Genomic DNA, 15248 nt, shown 5'->3' with positions numbered 1-15248 from the left:
TGAGTGAGAATGTAATAAGTTTTTACTGAGTTAGCAGTGACCACAGTATGAATTCAGTGGCTGACGTAATGGCTCAGTCACACAGTAGTAAAATTAGGACAGCAACCTCCCTGTGACTGGGAACAATGGGAACAATGGGAGGCTTCACTGTATTTTGTTGCAAGTTGTTGTGAATAGCAGCTTTTGGCTTGACTTGGAGTCGGCCTGTAGCAGTAAGTGCAAACTAAACTGGCTGTATTGGGGTTATATTGCTTCTGTAACCTTTGAGTGCCTTTGTGTTTTTGTGGTTGCATCACCGTCCTGTAGCGTCAGGAGCGTCCACGTCACAGGAAATTTAGAATTTGTGTTTCAAATCTACGCAGTTCTGGACGAACGCTGAATGTAAGTAGTTCATGTGAATTTCTGTGATGGTCTTATCACAAACTGCGTGCGACTGCCACCTCATTCACCTGCAGACTGACAGCAGACTGACTCATTGCTGTTCTTTCTCTGTCTCGAGGCACTAAAGTTGCGAGTGGTCACAGATCTCATCCTCAAAGGCAGCTCGACTGTAAGTCCACCGCACAGAGGTACAATAATTCTGGTCATGCTGCAGTCTCCTGACTGTAGTAACAAACCAACAGGGTGTTCAGTTTAACTCGACTCTCTTTCAGTTGATGCATGCGTTTTGTCAGGATTGAATGAAGCCCAGTTTTTCTTCTGTAGCTCCATTTACAGCTGCAAATATCCTTACATGCTGACAACAGCCATTGGGTTTCATTACTCCACTGTAATGCAACATAGAACTGCTAGAGTTGCTCAACATCATGAAGAATCACTGCACTTTATAGTTGTCAAAGGGCAGCAGGGAAGTTTTTAGAGCAGCCAAGAATGGAGAATGCAGAGGAGGAGAGAGCAAAACAGAGTGAGGTGGAACAGCCGCTAATGAAGAAATCACTCCAGACGGGGAGAAGAGAGAACCGAGGCAGACAGGGTGAAAGCCTGTCATCAATTATCTTGATGTCTTGATGGCAACAAAGGCAAGATAACCAGGCACAAGTACAGTGCACGGCATGGGTGAAAATGAAAGCCATGCCAAGAGAAATTACATAGAAAGACATCAGAACATCTCTTGGTGTGCTTATCTCTACCTGTATTCAAAACCAGGTGAGGATGAGCCCGTAGTCTAGATAACAGCTCCTTTCAAAAAGCAAGAACAGAGAAAAACAAAGGATCTGCTTAAATCTCTCCACCAGAACCTTTCATCTTTTGTCTCTCTGTATTGATCTGGGCAGTAGAAATGACTATTAAGACACTCATCACAGTACACACTAATCGTTCATCAATATCTAAGCCTCATTATGGCCTGACATTAATCAACACTTTTCAGAGGAACTCCCTGAAGAGTGAAAAAACAGAGCTGAACTCAGCAAACTGTACAGCACATTATTCCCGACGCCTTTCAGTGCAGGCAGTGAGGGGAATAATGTTTGCTCACTCACAGAGAAATGAGCGGTCTCTGATTACAAACAGTAGTTTTAATTTAAAGGAGAGAGAATATCAACCCTCATGTCACTGAGTAAAAGAAGTATTTGAGCCCCTACAGTTGTTCATAATCGAGCTCTTTGGCATCAGCTCGACCTGCTGTGTTTGGAGGAAGAGGAACGAATGATGTGACTAAAACATCATCGTGGTTGGGGCTGTTTTTCTGAGACGCGACCACCTGACATAAAATGTTGGACCTGAGCCTCCCTCAGCCAGAGTACTGAAGATTGGTACCCTAACACGTCCATAACCAGAGTCACTCACCCAGTCTTTTGTTTTTACGATGTTTTGAAGTCTTATTTTCTGTACCTTGTATTTCCCGGTTTCTTAGTCAGTATTTGATCCTGTTCATGTTTTCCTCTCCCCTTGTCTCGTCTTTTTGATTAGTGCCAGCTGTGTTTCCCAGATGTTTCCTCTTTGCCCTGTTCCCCTCTTGTATTTAGGGTCTGCCTCTTCCTCGTTCCCGGCCGTGTGTTCTGCCTGCCTGTTCAGTCTCATGTGTATTCTCACTTTAGTTAGTTTTGTATTTCTGGCGTTCAGCAATACAGCAGAGTTTTTGAGTTTGATTTTGCCTCCATGAGTCTGAGTTTCGGGTCCATTCCTGCTGCCACACACGGCAAACTTGACAGGATGGGTCTGTTAGTATGACAGTGACCCAAAACTTACCACCAGGGCAACAAAGGAGTGGCAAAAGAAGAAGCACATTGAGGTCATGGAGTGGCCTGGCACGCCTCAGGCCCACAGATAATCTGTGCAGGGAGCTGAAGCTTGGAGCTGCGCAGCCGAGAAAGCTAAAAGAATCTGAGAGTTTCTGTAAGGAGCAGTGAGCCAAAGCTGACGACCGAAAACAAGTTTGGTTTTTTTGATAATCGTATTGTTTTTGGCTTTTTTATAAGATCAAGTGAAGAGCGAATGATGACAGATACATTTTAACACTGGTTCAAGCAAATCAAGCAACCAAAGTGCAAAGACAACCTTGGAGACCCCTGCTACTGACCACTTTATAAAATGACTGAAGTCTGTGTGCTGTGAAGGAGAAATGAAGAAATGAGGGGTGACTCAAGAATTCAGCATATTGCTGTACGTTTACACCTAAACACAAAATCATGCGTCGTGTTTGGTCCCAGCTCAATAATCCATATTCGCCTTTTTCTTACATCAGCACTCTCCTCTTTTTGCCCCGACTCCAGCACCAAACCAGCCTCTTTACATGTTTTATTCATTAAACATAATAATGAATTCAGAATGGAGAAACTAACACATTAATTAGCCTATTCATACCCTCCACTGACAGTGGCACAAAATAATAATCTATAAATATTTTTCCTCATCAAATATGAAGGGAGAGGCTTCAACGAGGATGACATGGTAGGAAATTACTAAGTAATAAAAGACACGATGGCTGGATATGTTGAAGTGTGGGGTTTGTGTGATAGAGGAGAAAGATGCTCTTCATGCATGCAACGCTCACGAGTACCTGAGAAGTGGCCTCGTTTGTGGGTTGGTGCAGTGTGTCTAATGGGGAGAAGTCATTACACCTCACTGAATGTCAAGAGTCCGGTCTGAATGTATAAGCCAACCATTAACAGGGCAGCCGACAGCCCACGCACCGAGTCCACGAGAGGGTTCTGACATGGAGCACTGCTATTATCCACTCTGTCAAGCGATGGGAAGACCTATAGTCAGTGAGGAGCATTATTATAAGAGTGTCTGCGCATACACCATGCAAACACATATTTATGAGCAAAAATTCATTTCTGAATCCCTCTGAAGACGAAGAAACTGGTTGGGGACAAAAACTGCACTTTTAAAACATATCTGCATGATTTGACTGTCAGTGAGGAGTCAGTTGGGCTGCATTCACTCTATGTTTTTGGTCTTCTGTATGTGAAGTGCTGCCTATCAGCTTTGCAGCATTTGAGTGATTCTAAGAACAAAGTACTGCCTCTGACAGATGATGGGCTTGAACTTGGATCACGAGCACTGATCTTTCTCCATCCTCGTCTCTTCCCATCATTCTGCTATAATTTAATCTTGTTTTAGCTGATAAAAAACTGTGTCTGCTGTTTTCTAGGAACATGTGATCTGGCCTTCCTTCAGTCTTGCTGGTCTGCAAGCAACTCATCTGTATTTACAATCCTGAGAGCATCCTCTGTGGATTGAGGATGTTGTCAATAGTACTGTTTCTTACAAATATTCACGAATGTTCAAAAGTATATATATATTTAAAAATTCCCCCGTCGCCCCTGCAGGCTCGGGTCGTCTACCAGAGGCCTGGGAGCTTGATGGTCCTGTGCAGTATCTCTGCTGTTCCTAGGGCTGCGCTCTGCCGGACAGAGATCTCCGATGTTGTTGGAGACTGGGGAGCGTGCTTTTTCTTTTCGTGCCCCATTTTTGTGGAACAACCTCCCTCAAGACATCAGGCAGGCATGCTCTGTGGAGGGTTTTAAAGCTAAGTTAAAGACTTACATGTTCACCCTATCTTATGTGTTTTATGCTCGGGAGTCACCGCACCGAGTGCTCCGACTACCACTGGCACCACTGTTACCTTCACCGCCCACATCTTCTCCACATCTTCTCGAGCCCTTGGTACTCCTCCAGCTTCTCATGTTCCTTCTTCCTGATGTTGCTGTCATTCAGTATCACTACATCGATCACTACGGCCGCCTTCCTCTGCTTGTCCACCATCACTATGTCCGGTTGGTTAGCCACCACCATTTAGTCCGTCTGTATCTGGAAGTCCCACAGGATCTTAGCTCGGTCATTCTCCACCACCCTTGGGGGCGTGTCCTATTTTAATCTCAGGACTTTCAGGCCATACTCGACATTTGAAATCAACTTTTTGTTACATATAACTAACTATGACTATAGATGGTTTATATAAAGCTCAGGGTCCAAACTTCAGTACTTCAGTCTCATTTTGGTTCCTCTGTTCTATATTAGTGTTGGACAGAGACAGAATTACTATTCAAATATCGACCCATTTTTTAAAACACACACACACACACACACACACACTGTACCTGTCTATACCTGTAACACAGAAACACACATAACCCTCTTCAGGCTCATCCAGGCTACATCACAAGTAGGCCAGTGAGTGATGGAGAAGTGGGCTGAAACAGCCAGTGGGCTTAAAAAGAAACACGCCGAGGAAAGAAAAAGACGAGAGGAGCCGAGAGGAAAAGAGATTACAGCAGAATAAAGGAGAAGATCGATGAGGGACGGCTTCACGTTTGAGACCTGTGTCACCCATCTCCTGCTCTTGAACCATCATGAAATCCTCTTTTCCCCCAGTACACTGTCAGTATTTTGTTAGAAAGTACAGCAATAAACTGCTGTTAAAGTCCTAAAATGAACAGTATGACACAGAGCACTGTCATGTGTAAGCCCACACACCACAGTTTGTCAGTGTGAAAAAGAAGAGAAGGAGAGAATAAAAACCACGTCGGTGTAACTAAGCACTGCTCATAATGATCCTTAAAACAGTGACATATGCAGTGTTTTGGCTCCTGCCACTCAAAGATCAATTAACTGAGAGTTAATCATGAACTGTTTATTTATAAAGGTCACGACAATCAGACTGCAAATGAATTCAACTAAATCCTCATTTATACAATCATGAAATGCACACTATGCATAACATATAATATGATTGGGTATTATATGGTATTAAAGTTTGCATTGTAAAAGAACACCATACACTGCAGTGTTGAAGTCTTCTGCTGCTTCTAATCCAGCCCACAAAGCTATTCCAGAAATCATCTTGTATCAGTGGTCCCTGCATGTATCAGATGCTAATTGAACAGTGGAGTGTGTGTGGGCCTTACAAAGGTCCAGTGAACCAAACATCTGTGTGAGCACACAGTGTGGTGACTGGCCTCACCGCAGGCCCGAAGTTTCAGTGCATGAAGACTGATGAGACCGGGTATCTTTAAACTCTTATTGTGACTTTATTTCATTATCAACTAATCCCCTAATATAGGAAACCCAACCTAGTTACCATGCTAACAATCACCGGGGTAGTTAAAGGTCCTTCTAAGAGTGGTTATCACTACCATCATCGTTTCATTGTTAGTTCTACTGAAGAACTTTTTAATCATCATTATAGCTAGTTATAACATTAGCTCCGGGTTTCCAAATATAATGAAAAGAATTAAAAAGCCTAAAAGATTGTGGCTTACCTCATTGATGAGAAACTGCAGTTGAAGAACAGCAGCTCCGCTCTCATGCTGACAGTAGCAGTCCACCCCAGGTCGGCCCAGTCTGGTGACACCACAGAGTCAAGGAAGAGCACTAAACCAAGTTTCTGTGGGTGTGCACACAGCAGCAGGCAGTGAGTGCAGGGCACACAGAGAGGACATCCAATCAGTACACAAGCATGGAGCAGATACGATGATGAGCCAAAACATCAAGTTTATTTACAGACACAACAACAGCACACGTCGAGGTTTAACTGCTGAGCTGCTGCACAGACTGAGGTGCAACACTGAATAAAGGGCTTCGGGCTGACAGTAGTCTCTGTTCCTGGTGGTGTTTGTGCAGTGTGAAACAAGGACAACACAAAAAACTCCTGAGTTGTTTGGTTGTTTACTTGAAAACATATCTAAAGGAAACGTGGCTGCACAGCAGCTGAACGACAGAACATCACTACAGCACAGGCAGATGGTGCAATGTCAGATCCAGTTATACAGGACGACTGGGTGTGAAAGAAGAAGTGCACTGTAATCTCTGATGGTTGCTGACAAACTGTACCTCTCTCACCTTGGAGCACCCAGGTTCACAGGGAAACAACATCCAGAAACAGTGTTTTCATTAGTGTGTTGTGCCGGCGATGGCATCACAAAAAGGTCCAGACGCCGTTCAGCGTCTTCATGCTGAGTGAAATAACCATGTCGGGCAGCTGTGATTGCTTTTTCTCCCATTATTATTATTTTTAGCACAGTTTTTCTTAGGAAGCACTTCTCCGCTGTCAGCTAGTTAGTTGGTATAATGATCGGGTACAACATTACTGTTTCCTTGTTTAGGAAACAGGTACGCTCACCAGAGGAAGTCAAATCCCCGAGAACATCCTTCAAAGCAGGTGGAAACCAGCAGGAGGCAGAAATGACACAACGTGGAAACAGAGCCAGTTGGATGAGAATTACAAGCAGTTATTCAATCACTACAGTTTGTTCAGTTTGTGCACTGCGTTGCCAGCATGTGTCAGCACACCGCAGTGCAGCTGAGAAACAAGCAGCCCTGCAACGACTCTCATACGTCTGGTGATCCATTATCATAAAGCAGACATGCAGTCAGAGCGCCACGACTGTCATTCTTATCAAGCAAGAACTGAAAACGAAGAATCTATTGGACAAAATATTTAGTGCTGAAGTTCACGTTTTCTACCAACACAGAGAGAAAGCTCGTTTGCTCGAACAGTTTCTCTGTTGCACGCAGTGTTAGCTCTGCTGTGATTTCACGTGCACATGAGCTGTAATGTCTCATTACAAAACCTGTGCTATGATGTGCCTGGCTATTTGGCTCTACCCTTCTCCCTAAAGAGATTTCTGTCCACCTCGTTTAGCGTCAGTGGCTGCCCATGACACCTTGCAAACAGCTCGGGGCAAGGTGATCGTCTGAGCCATAATCAAATATGTGTTCATCTGGTTAACAGCACAGCGAAAAAAAGAAAATGACAGTATGTGTAAACGTTGTGAGTGAAAAGAGCGATCAGAGCTAAGGGTTCAGTATTAATGAAACCCAGAGAGAGGAATCACAGAAAGCAGGCGGGGGACTGAAGAGCAACGATTTAACGTGCACGAGGAAGAAAAGCAGATTTAATTACGCTCATTTTAGCGCTCCGCTGTGAACGAGTGGACAGCAGATCAGGTTATAAATCCTTCAGTTACCAGTAACACCATCCACACGTGGCTTTGGAATAATGCTTCACCTGGCACACGTACTGATAGCAGGCACAGTGAGTACGCTCTATGTCAATTTCACAATGTCCTCTGAAAGCAGCAGGCAGAACCACCCAGACAGTCCCTCTATACAGACTCATCTACAGCAGCAGCCGTGGACCCGATACGGCGAATCGTTGAACCAGGGAGCAGAAATCAGCCTCACTGGGAAGGAAAGACTCGGTTTATGGTTCAAAAGGCCGGCTGTGGCTTTGGGCTAAAGTCAACTTTAGTTATTAACATTTACTCTATACAATGCATGCAACAGCCTTAACCTTATATAGAAAACTAGCATATATGCTAACATTTGAGGTATTATTGTCTGTAAAACCTTAGTACCAGAATATTTTGAAGATTCAAGTTGCTGTGATTATCAGTGATAATAATCACAAACACTGTTTATTAAAACTTACAGTGTGTTAAGAAACGTATGAGTGGACCACAGAGAGTGTTTTTATGAGCGTCTGGTGCCAGCGAGTGTATTTGAGGATGGCTGGTTATGGTCAAAGTCAGCTCGATTACTGTTAATACAAAATGCTATTTAATTATCATAATTTGCCCTGCCAGTATCTCTGTATGACATATTCTGTCTTTCATGCATGTAAAATGCTTCACTGTCCGTTTTAATATATCAGATTAATCGTTTGATGAGACACCGTGGCAGACATCCAACATGATGCAGAGGGCGCGTCACAAAACTGTGACCTTGACTAACCAGCGGGTGCTGCCAGACACTGTGTGTGTGTGCCTGTGTTTGTATTCATATCTTTGTGGGGACTGAAAATTGGAAGTTTACTGTACTTGTGGGGACCAAAATCCAGGTCCCCAAAATGTGGTTTTAGTGACAGGGTTACAGTTAGGTTATGGTCAGGTTTAGGCTGAGGGTTAGGCATTCACTTTTCCTGGTTAGGGTTAGAGTAAGGGGCTAGGGAGAGCATCAGGTCAATTAGATGTCCCCACAAGACGTGAATACCCAACATGTGTGTGTGTGTGTGTGTGTGTGTCAGATTTATATTGCTAAACAACAAATATTAGTCAAAGAGAACCAGAGTAAATACAAAGTGCTTTTTCATTTATTAGGGGAACAAAGTAATCCAAACCTACCCTGTGTTAAAGTGTGACGTAACTGTGATTAATCTGACTTTTTGGAAAGCTGAGTTCAGTGTCACTACAGTCGGGTCTGATTACTGCCTGATCTGCTGAAGGGAGAAATCACATGAATCCGTCTGAGATGTTAAGTAAGCCAAAGAAGCTAAAAACACTCAACACATGACGCCAGGATGTAAAGAAACTGGAGAACAGCCGAGGAACCAAGCCACAGCAAAAGCCATATTTCTATCTTATATTAAACCTTGTTGAATGACCACAATAAGAAGAAGAAGCAAAGACTTCACAGCAGTGTTCGCTCAGATGTTACTAATGAAATTATAAAGTTCATGTCAGGTTAGGACGGGTCTATAAAGACTGAGACAGCTTTAAAGGCGTTTAGCAGCAGATATTGTAGCTTTCTCTGTCATCGCGTCCAATCAATGGACCTCTATCACTAAAGGAAAGAAGAAAGAAAAGACTAAATAGCAAAAACTTCAAGCTTTTTTGAGCCTTTTGTGTTTGCGCACCCACACCGAGCCACCAAACCTAAAAGAAAAATCTATCCTGTGACCTATGGAGATCCATGGAGCACGGAGAACAAGCCCCTCCACAAACCAGTCGATATGGACTGTTTCTCCTTTGAATTCCCACACAGCGGGTGACTCCTAGCATTAAAGGCTTAAATGACAATAACTCAGAGGAGGGAGGCTGCCTGTGAGTGTGTTGGTGTGCGTCAGTTAGTGAGTTGTGTTAAAGATGCCTGCACTGGTGTAATGTTCTATGTCAGGACACTTTAATAGATGTTTTATAATAATATGTCTGACACAGGCTAGCTCAGTGGCAGTGATGGTAACATGTGTTATATGTAAAATGTTCATACGGCTGTAACATATGAATGTGCAGAGATGATGTGCGTGTACGCTGGTTTCTGCAGGTGAGGAACAGCAGCAGAGCAGCTCTGTGGCTACACGGGTGTAAGCTGTGTCGATGCAATGATCACGCTGTGTGTGTGTGTGTGTGTGTGTGTGTGTGTGTGTGTGAGATTCAGGAGCTGACTTGAAAGGCAATAGTAGACTTAAATCATCTCTGTGTCAGTCTGCATCATTCTCTCCCTGACAGGCGAGTCTTTGTACAGATCACATTCAAATTCACATCACACTCAAGAGCGCATCAAAACACTCAAGATGCTGTCAAAACACAAAGCTCATGTGAAGGTGAAGTCGCCTACATCCATAAGAACACAACGCTGTACTGCTGCCAGCCAACAGGACAGAACGGCAGCGAGTTTTTGTTGATCATATTTGCCTCTAAAACCAATGAGTGGAAGCAAATGTGCCGTGAATTTACGTTAGGACTCTATGTGATGCTCGGTTTGCCTCTGAAAAAGGATGGAGGTAAACAGAGTAAACATGTTTACCTCCAGGGTACTCTACCTCTAACCAGTAAGATGGGGCATATCCCAGCTCGCTGGATCAGGTGGGTGCAGCCGCCCACTAGGCTGAGGGTGTGGGCCGCAGAGCTGTACCCCTCTAACTCTTGCTTTGGTATTCATTTCACCGGCAGACCTACAAGGATGCCGGGTTTTCCGTGAGTTAAATTCTACTATAATTTCATGAGCATGTTACCGATAATTATCTGTGTTAGAGATGGCACGATACCACTTTTTTATGTCCGATACCGATACCGATATCATAAATTTGGATATCTGCTGATATCGATATGAATCCGATATTGTGTGTTTTTTAATCAATAAAACTGTTTTTTTAATATCTTGCTGCATTTTGTATAAGTTCATACTCACGTTTAAATAAACAACAACACTAAAACTATTCTGTTATACCTGTATGTAAAAAATACACTGCACCCAAAATATTTCATAGTTCAGCAACACTGATCAATCTAATAAACTTAAACCTGCTCCATCCTCCCTATTCTGGTATTTTAAAGAGTACTTAGCAGAAATATTAAGCAACCTAACTAATAGGGTTGCAAACTCCCAGCAAAAGAAAATAGGGAACCACCCCCCACCCTCCACCTCATGATGCTTAATCGATGTAATCAACTTTAATTTGATGCAGGGTGAAAAAAAATGCACAGAAATAAATTATTTTTCAAGAATAATTAAATAGATTCAACATCTTTCTTCAACAGAATTGCAGACTGCACAGATGGTACCTTCCCAAAGGAAAAAGTACTATAGCTTACTAGGGTATATTAGACTTAACAGTTACTATATACAGTAATGGACTTCTATACATTTGACATCAGATTAAAACTTTGGGTGTAAGATTCAGATAATTATTTATTAAAAGCTCGACATTTTAAATGAGAATAAGAAAGAAAAGTATGTCTTTGTGCCCCCTTTTCCCTGTTCATGCCCTATCGGCCCCCCTGGCTACACTTTGCTAGATCCGCCCCTGCACAGTTACCAGCCGTCAGCTACGTAGAAAAGGATCCTGGTGTAGAAAGTAATATTAAATACATTCTAACAACAGCTTATCAAGCTTAAACGTGCTGCTGTTGTTCCGCCGCTGGTTTCCTCTTTCTGGTGCAAACAAGAGAGACGGGAGTCGCAACAGAAAAGCCGATCAGCTGATCATTGATCAGTTTCATGATTAAAGTAGCAGCAGGAGAGAGAGAGAGGCAGTCGCTCCATATATCGGTTGTTAAGCTTAACGTGGGAACGCTTTACAAACATTCAGAGATGAACTTACACACTTGCTTTACTTCTCTCTGGGATAACTTTCTCGGAGATGAAATGCTGGTTTGGTAGCGAGGCTACAAATACACACAGCCGCTCTATCACGTGAGCACACTGCTCCGACGTGCTACGGTTATGAGCCGAGTTACGCCGTGTTGCAAGTTTTGTGAGGTGTTTTTTTTTATATTTAATGTATCGGATTACATTTTTAATTTCTCACCGATATCCGATCCAGTAATTTACGTCAGTATCGGACCGATACCGATACGTAATATCGGATCGGTCCATCTCTAATCTGTGTCTGTCCCTCCCACACACAGAGCAGGATGCAGCTAGCAAACATTAGCACGTCGTTGCTCATGTGCTTAAATCTGCCTCCAAAAACAAGATGGCGAAAACTTCACAGCCAAATCTGAGGTTTCAAAACAGCAGAGGATGATGGCACGCTGAATATGTTCATGATGTACACTCTGACACTTTATTAAGTACACATTGCTAATATTGAGTTGATACTAAGACGTCCGAACTGCTTTAAGTCAATAATTTGACAGCTTATATTAACATTTAACTTCTACATATGTTTTTGTTTTTGGATATTTGCTTTTATGCTGTGGTCCAAACACCGAGGCTTTTTGTCTTTAGAGGTTTTATTCTATATATTATTTCTGTTGGCACGTCATCATTTTCATTATTGTTCTAACTATACTTCAGCTTTCAGTCATGTTTGGTCCTGATGTTTGAATTTTCAGGTTTCAAAGGTAACATTATTATTAGTAGTAGTATTTCAAATGATAAAATCATGTATTATTTTTCTAGTGCATGCTTCTAAACTGGTGGTTGGTATTACATTAGCAAAGATTAGCTATATTCAAACAGAAAAAGTGGTGTATGAGAGGCTTTGAGATGCACTTAACAGAAATGAGCGTTTTTAGATAACAGCACCTGTAAGGAGGCTAAAACAAGGTTAGCTTACAGTTTTCAGTAAATTATTACCAACTCTCCCTGCTGTGGGCAAACAAGCAAATTAGTTCAGAGCTGCACACAATAGGCTCCAATCACACACGTGTGTTTATCTCAGCGGGAACGCCAACACTTATATCAAGTCTACTGTGAGGAGGAAACATCAAGAGTGTTTGCTTCCCAGCAGCAGGACGTTGTGCTGCAGGAGAGACGAGAAGATCTGAATTTAACTGATTTGAACTTGAAACATTCCTCCGTGCTCTGCTTTAACGTCTCTGCATCATTTTTTTCAGGATCTTTTCAAACACTTCACAAATATTTCCAGTCCTCTGAATCAGTTTACTTCCTTGGCATCGTGACATGAAATAGGAGTTTCTGGGATGCAGAAAGATCTGGTCCAATGAGCACCACGGGAGGACTAATGATTAGCCAATCAGCACCGTGGGTGAGCGGTTATCATTAGTTGTCATGCTGTGCACCGGAGCCTAGGAGTAATAATAAAAAAGGCAGATGGTTGGGTTACAGGAACAACGACAACCTTATCAACTGATATGTAGTCTCAATACTGACTACTGGACACTTTATTAGGTACACTTTGCTTTTTCTCTGATGGACACTCTTTTCCCCTCAGAGCTGCCACTTTGGGGCATCGATCCAACGCTGTGCCGGAAACATTCCTCAGAGATTTTAATCCATGTTGATGTGACAGCTTGGTACTATTCCACCGAATCCCAAAGATGCTCCATGGGGACGAGATCTGATAACTGTTGAGGCAGCGAACTCGTGTTCAAGAAACCAGATTATTTGACACGATGACCACCGTGTGAAAAACAATATCCACCACATTATTACACCATCAGCGACAGCCTGAATCCAACAACCATCACGTTGTTTATCCCAAATTCTCACATCCGAATCCTGCAGACTCATCAGACCAGGTCACATTTTTCAGTCTTCTGTCAGTCTGGTGTGGTCTTCTGCTGCTCTAACCCATCTAATTCAAGGTTTTCACATTCAGAGATGCCTTCAGCTCAAAGCAAACTGGCCATTCTCCTCTGACCTCACTGTCTACTTTCTCTTTTTCAGCCCTTCTCTGTAAAGTCTAGAGATGGTTGAGCATGAACACCAGCAAATCAGGAGTTTCTGAAATATTCATACCAGCCTGTCTGGCACCAACAACCATGCAGCCTTCAAAGTCACTGAAATCAGCTTTCCTCCCCTTTCTGATGCTCATGTTAAACTTGAATTAAATGTCTAAATGCACTGAGATGCTGCCATGTTTAATCAGCATGCCAGGCTGATTAGAAATCTGCTTTAATGAGCAGGTAAACAGGTGTACCTAATAAAGTGTCTGCTTCACTATTAAAAACCTAGAAAATCAAATATTCGAGTATTCGGCTTCTTCTGTGTGTTGTTCTTAATAAATAACTGGTCCCACAGAACTCTGTCTGATGCGATCTCAAACTGTGGATGGACTGAGCGACATTTCCTAACGAGCTGACGCTGCTGTCTACTCATTAGGAAATGCCTTTCTGCTGTGAGGTGTAAACATGAGCTTCCTTATTCCGACCCAATGCATCCTGGATCCATTTCCCTTAATTGTATTGCATTAAACTCACCCTCCTAACAAGCAGCACTTGTTTTTCAGGTGTGATCGTGCTTCACGCGCTGGAAACTGAAATCACTCCATGACCACAGCCCAGAGCAGCTGAAGGCCGTCCTCTGTCTGAACCGCACTGCCAGGCAGGTGATATCGGCCATCTCTGGTTTCTGCCGAATACCTGATATCTGACTACAGAACACATCTCCAGAGTCACCTGGTGTTTTTGTTCTGTTCTGTCATCTCAAACATTATTCTATTATTATAAGAGGATGAGGTTTGTATTAGCATTACAGAGGCATCCACGTTATCGTCCTGCATCAGCGTTCACCGTTTCTAAATCCTGCAGAAAAAGCTGGGAGCTGTTACAGCTGTTACAGCCGTGTTCTTCTGCATGCAGTGATGTTAGCACCGGGGGCTGCGCGCTACTTCAAACTGCTGAAATTTAAGATGAATCTTGATTAAACTCATTTTACTCCACAAAATTATACCACAGTGCTTCTCGAATTGATCCCACTGCATCCTCTGGCTATCACCCAATCCATGCTTAAAATCTATCTCTCACCCCACTTTATCTCTTACCTCTCTGCCTCTTTCACTGTGTCTGTGTGTGTGTGCGCATGTGTGAAGGAGGGTGTATAATAACTGGTTTGTGTGAGTTTAATAATGCTGGTGAAGGAGTGGAGACACAGCTGGGCAATTTAGATTTGAGTATAAACATCTCACAGCAGAGTGGATACAGAAAAAATGTGTGCATGAGTGTGCACGAGAGTGTGTGTGGACGAGTGTGCACGAGAGTGTGTGTGTGTGTGCACGAGTGTGCGTGCGTGTGCACGAGTGTGCGTGCATGAGTGTGCAGACAAAAAAAGAAGATAATTGAACATTTGTTGTTTCCTATATGATACTGCTTTGATATACAGATTCATAGATCTGTCTATAAAGAGAAAGACCATCAGCACACACACAAATTGTTTTCATGTTCCAACACAATGTTCATACAGAAATATGGCAGAGTATGTGTGAACCAGTTTCAATAGATGTCCAAGAAGAAGCCTTAATAATATCACCTTTGTTCTAAAGCCATGATTTCAGTATCCAAGCACAAGCCTTTCATTTCTGCCAGTAATTATCTGATTAACCAGCCGAGTGACTCTCAGTGCCAGAATACAAACAGCTGTGGGTAGCCAACCAATTCACGCTTTTGTCCTTGTGTTGGTCAAGCTCCATTTCTGGCCAATGCTCTGTGTCTGTTTTATTTTGTATCGAAATCATTTAAATTAAGAACCATGAAAATGCTCTTCAGTGCTGCTTAATTCAACCAGCCAATAGAATCTGAGTCCTGAAGATGCTGACATGCTCTGGTGCTGACATCACAAGGGAACATGAACACCTGGTAGCTGTCCATCCATCCATCCATCCATCCGTCATCCAT

General features: G+C 42.9%; 1 protein-coding gene across 16 annotated transcripts in view; it reads right to left on the bottom strand.

The window, feature by feature from the left end:
* Positions 1 to 15248, bottom strand: part of stxbp5l (syntaxin binding protein 5L) — a 140632-nt gene that overhangs the window by 73927 nt on the left and 51457 nt on the right. For all 16 annotated transcript variants that reach the window (XM_005450380.3, XM_005450385.3, XM_005450382.3 and 13 more), the window contains exon 3: positions 5709 to 5790. In XM_005450380.3, coding sequence (XP_005450437.1) covers positions 5709 to 5790 — 82 coding nt within the window. The remainder of the gene's footprint in view (positions 1 to 5708; positions 5791 to 15248) is intronic.

This window comes from Oreochromis niloticus, linkage group LG16 (assembly GCF_001858045.2).
Source record: "Oreochromis niloticus isolate F11D_XX linkage group LG16, O_niloticus_UMD_NMBU, whole genome shotgun sequence".
Lineage (NCBI taxonomy): Eukaryota > Metazoa > Chordata > Actinopteri > Cichliformes > Cichlidae > Oreochromis > Oreochromis niloticus.
The sequence above is the reverse complement of the archived record's forward strand: the minus strand, read 5'-3'. Positions and strand labels throughout refer to the sequence as shown.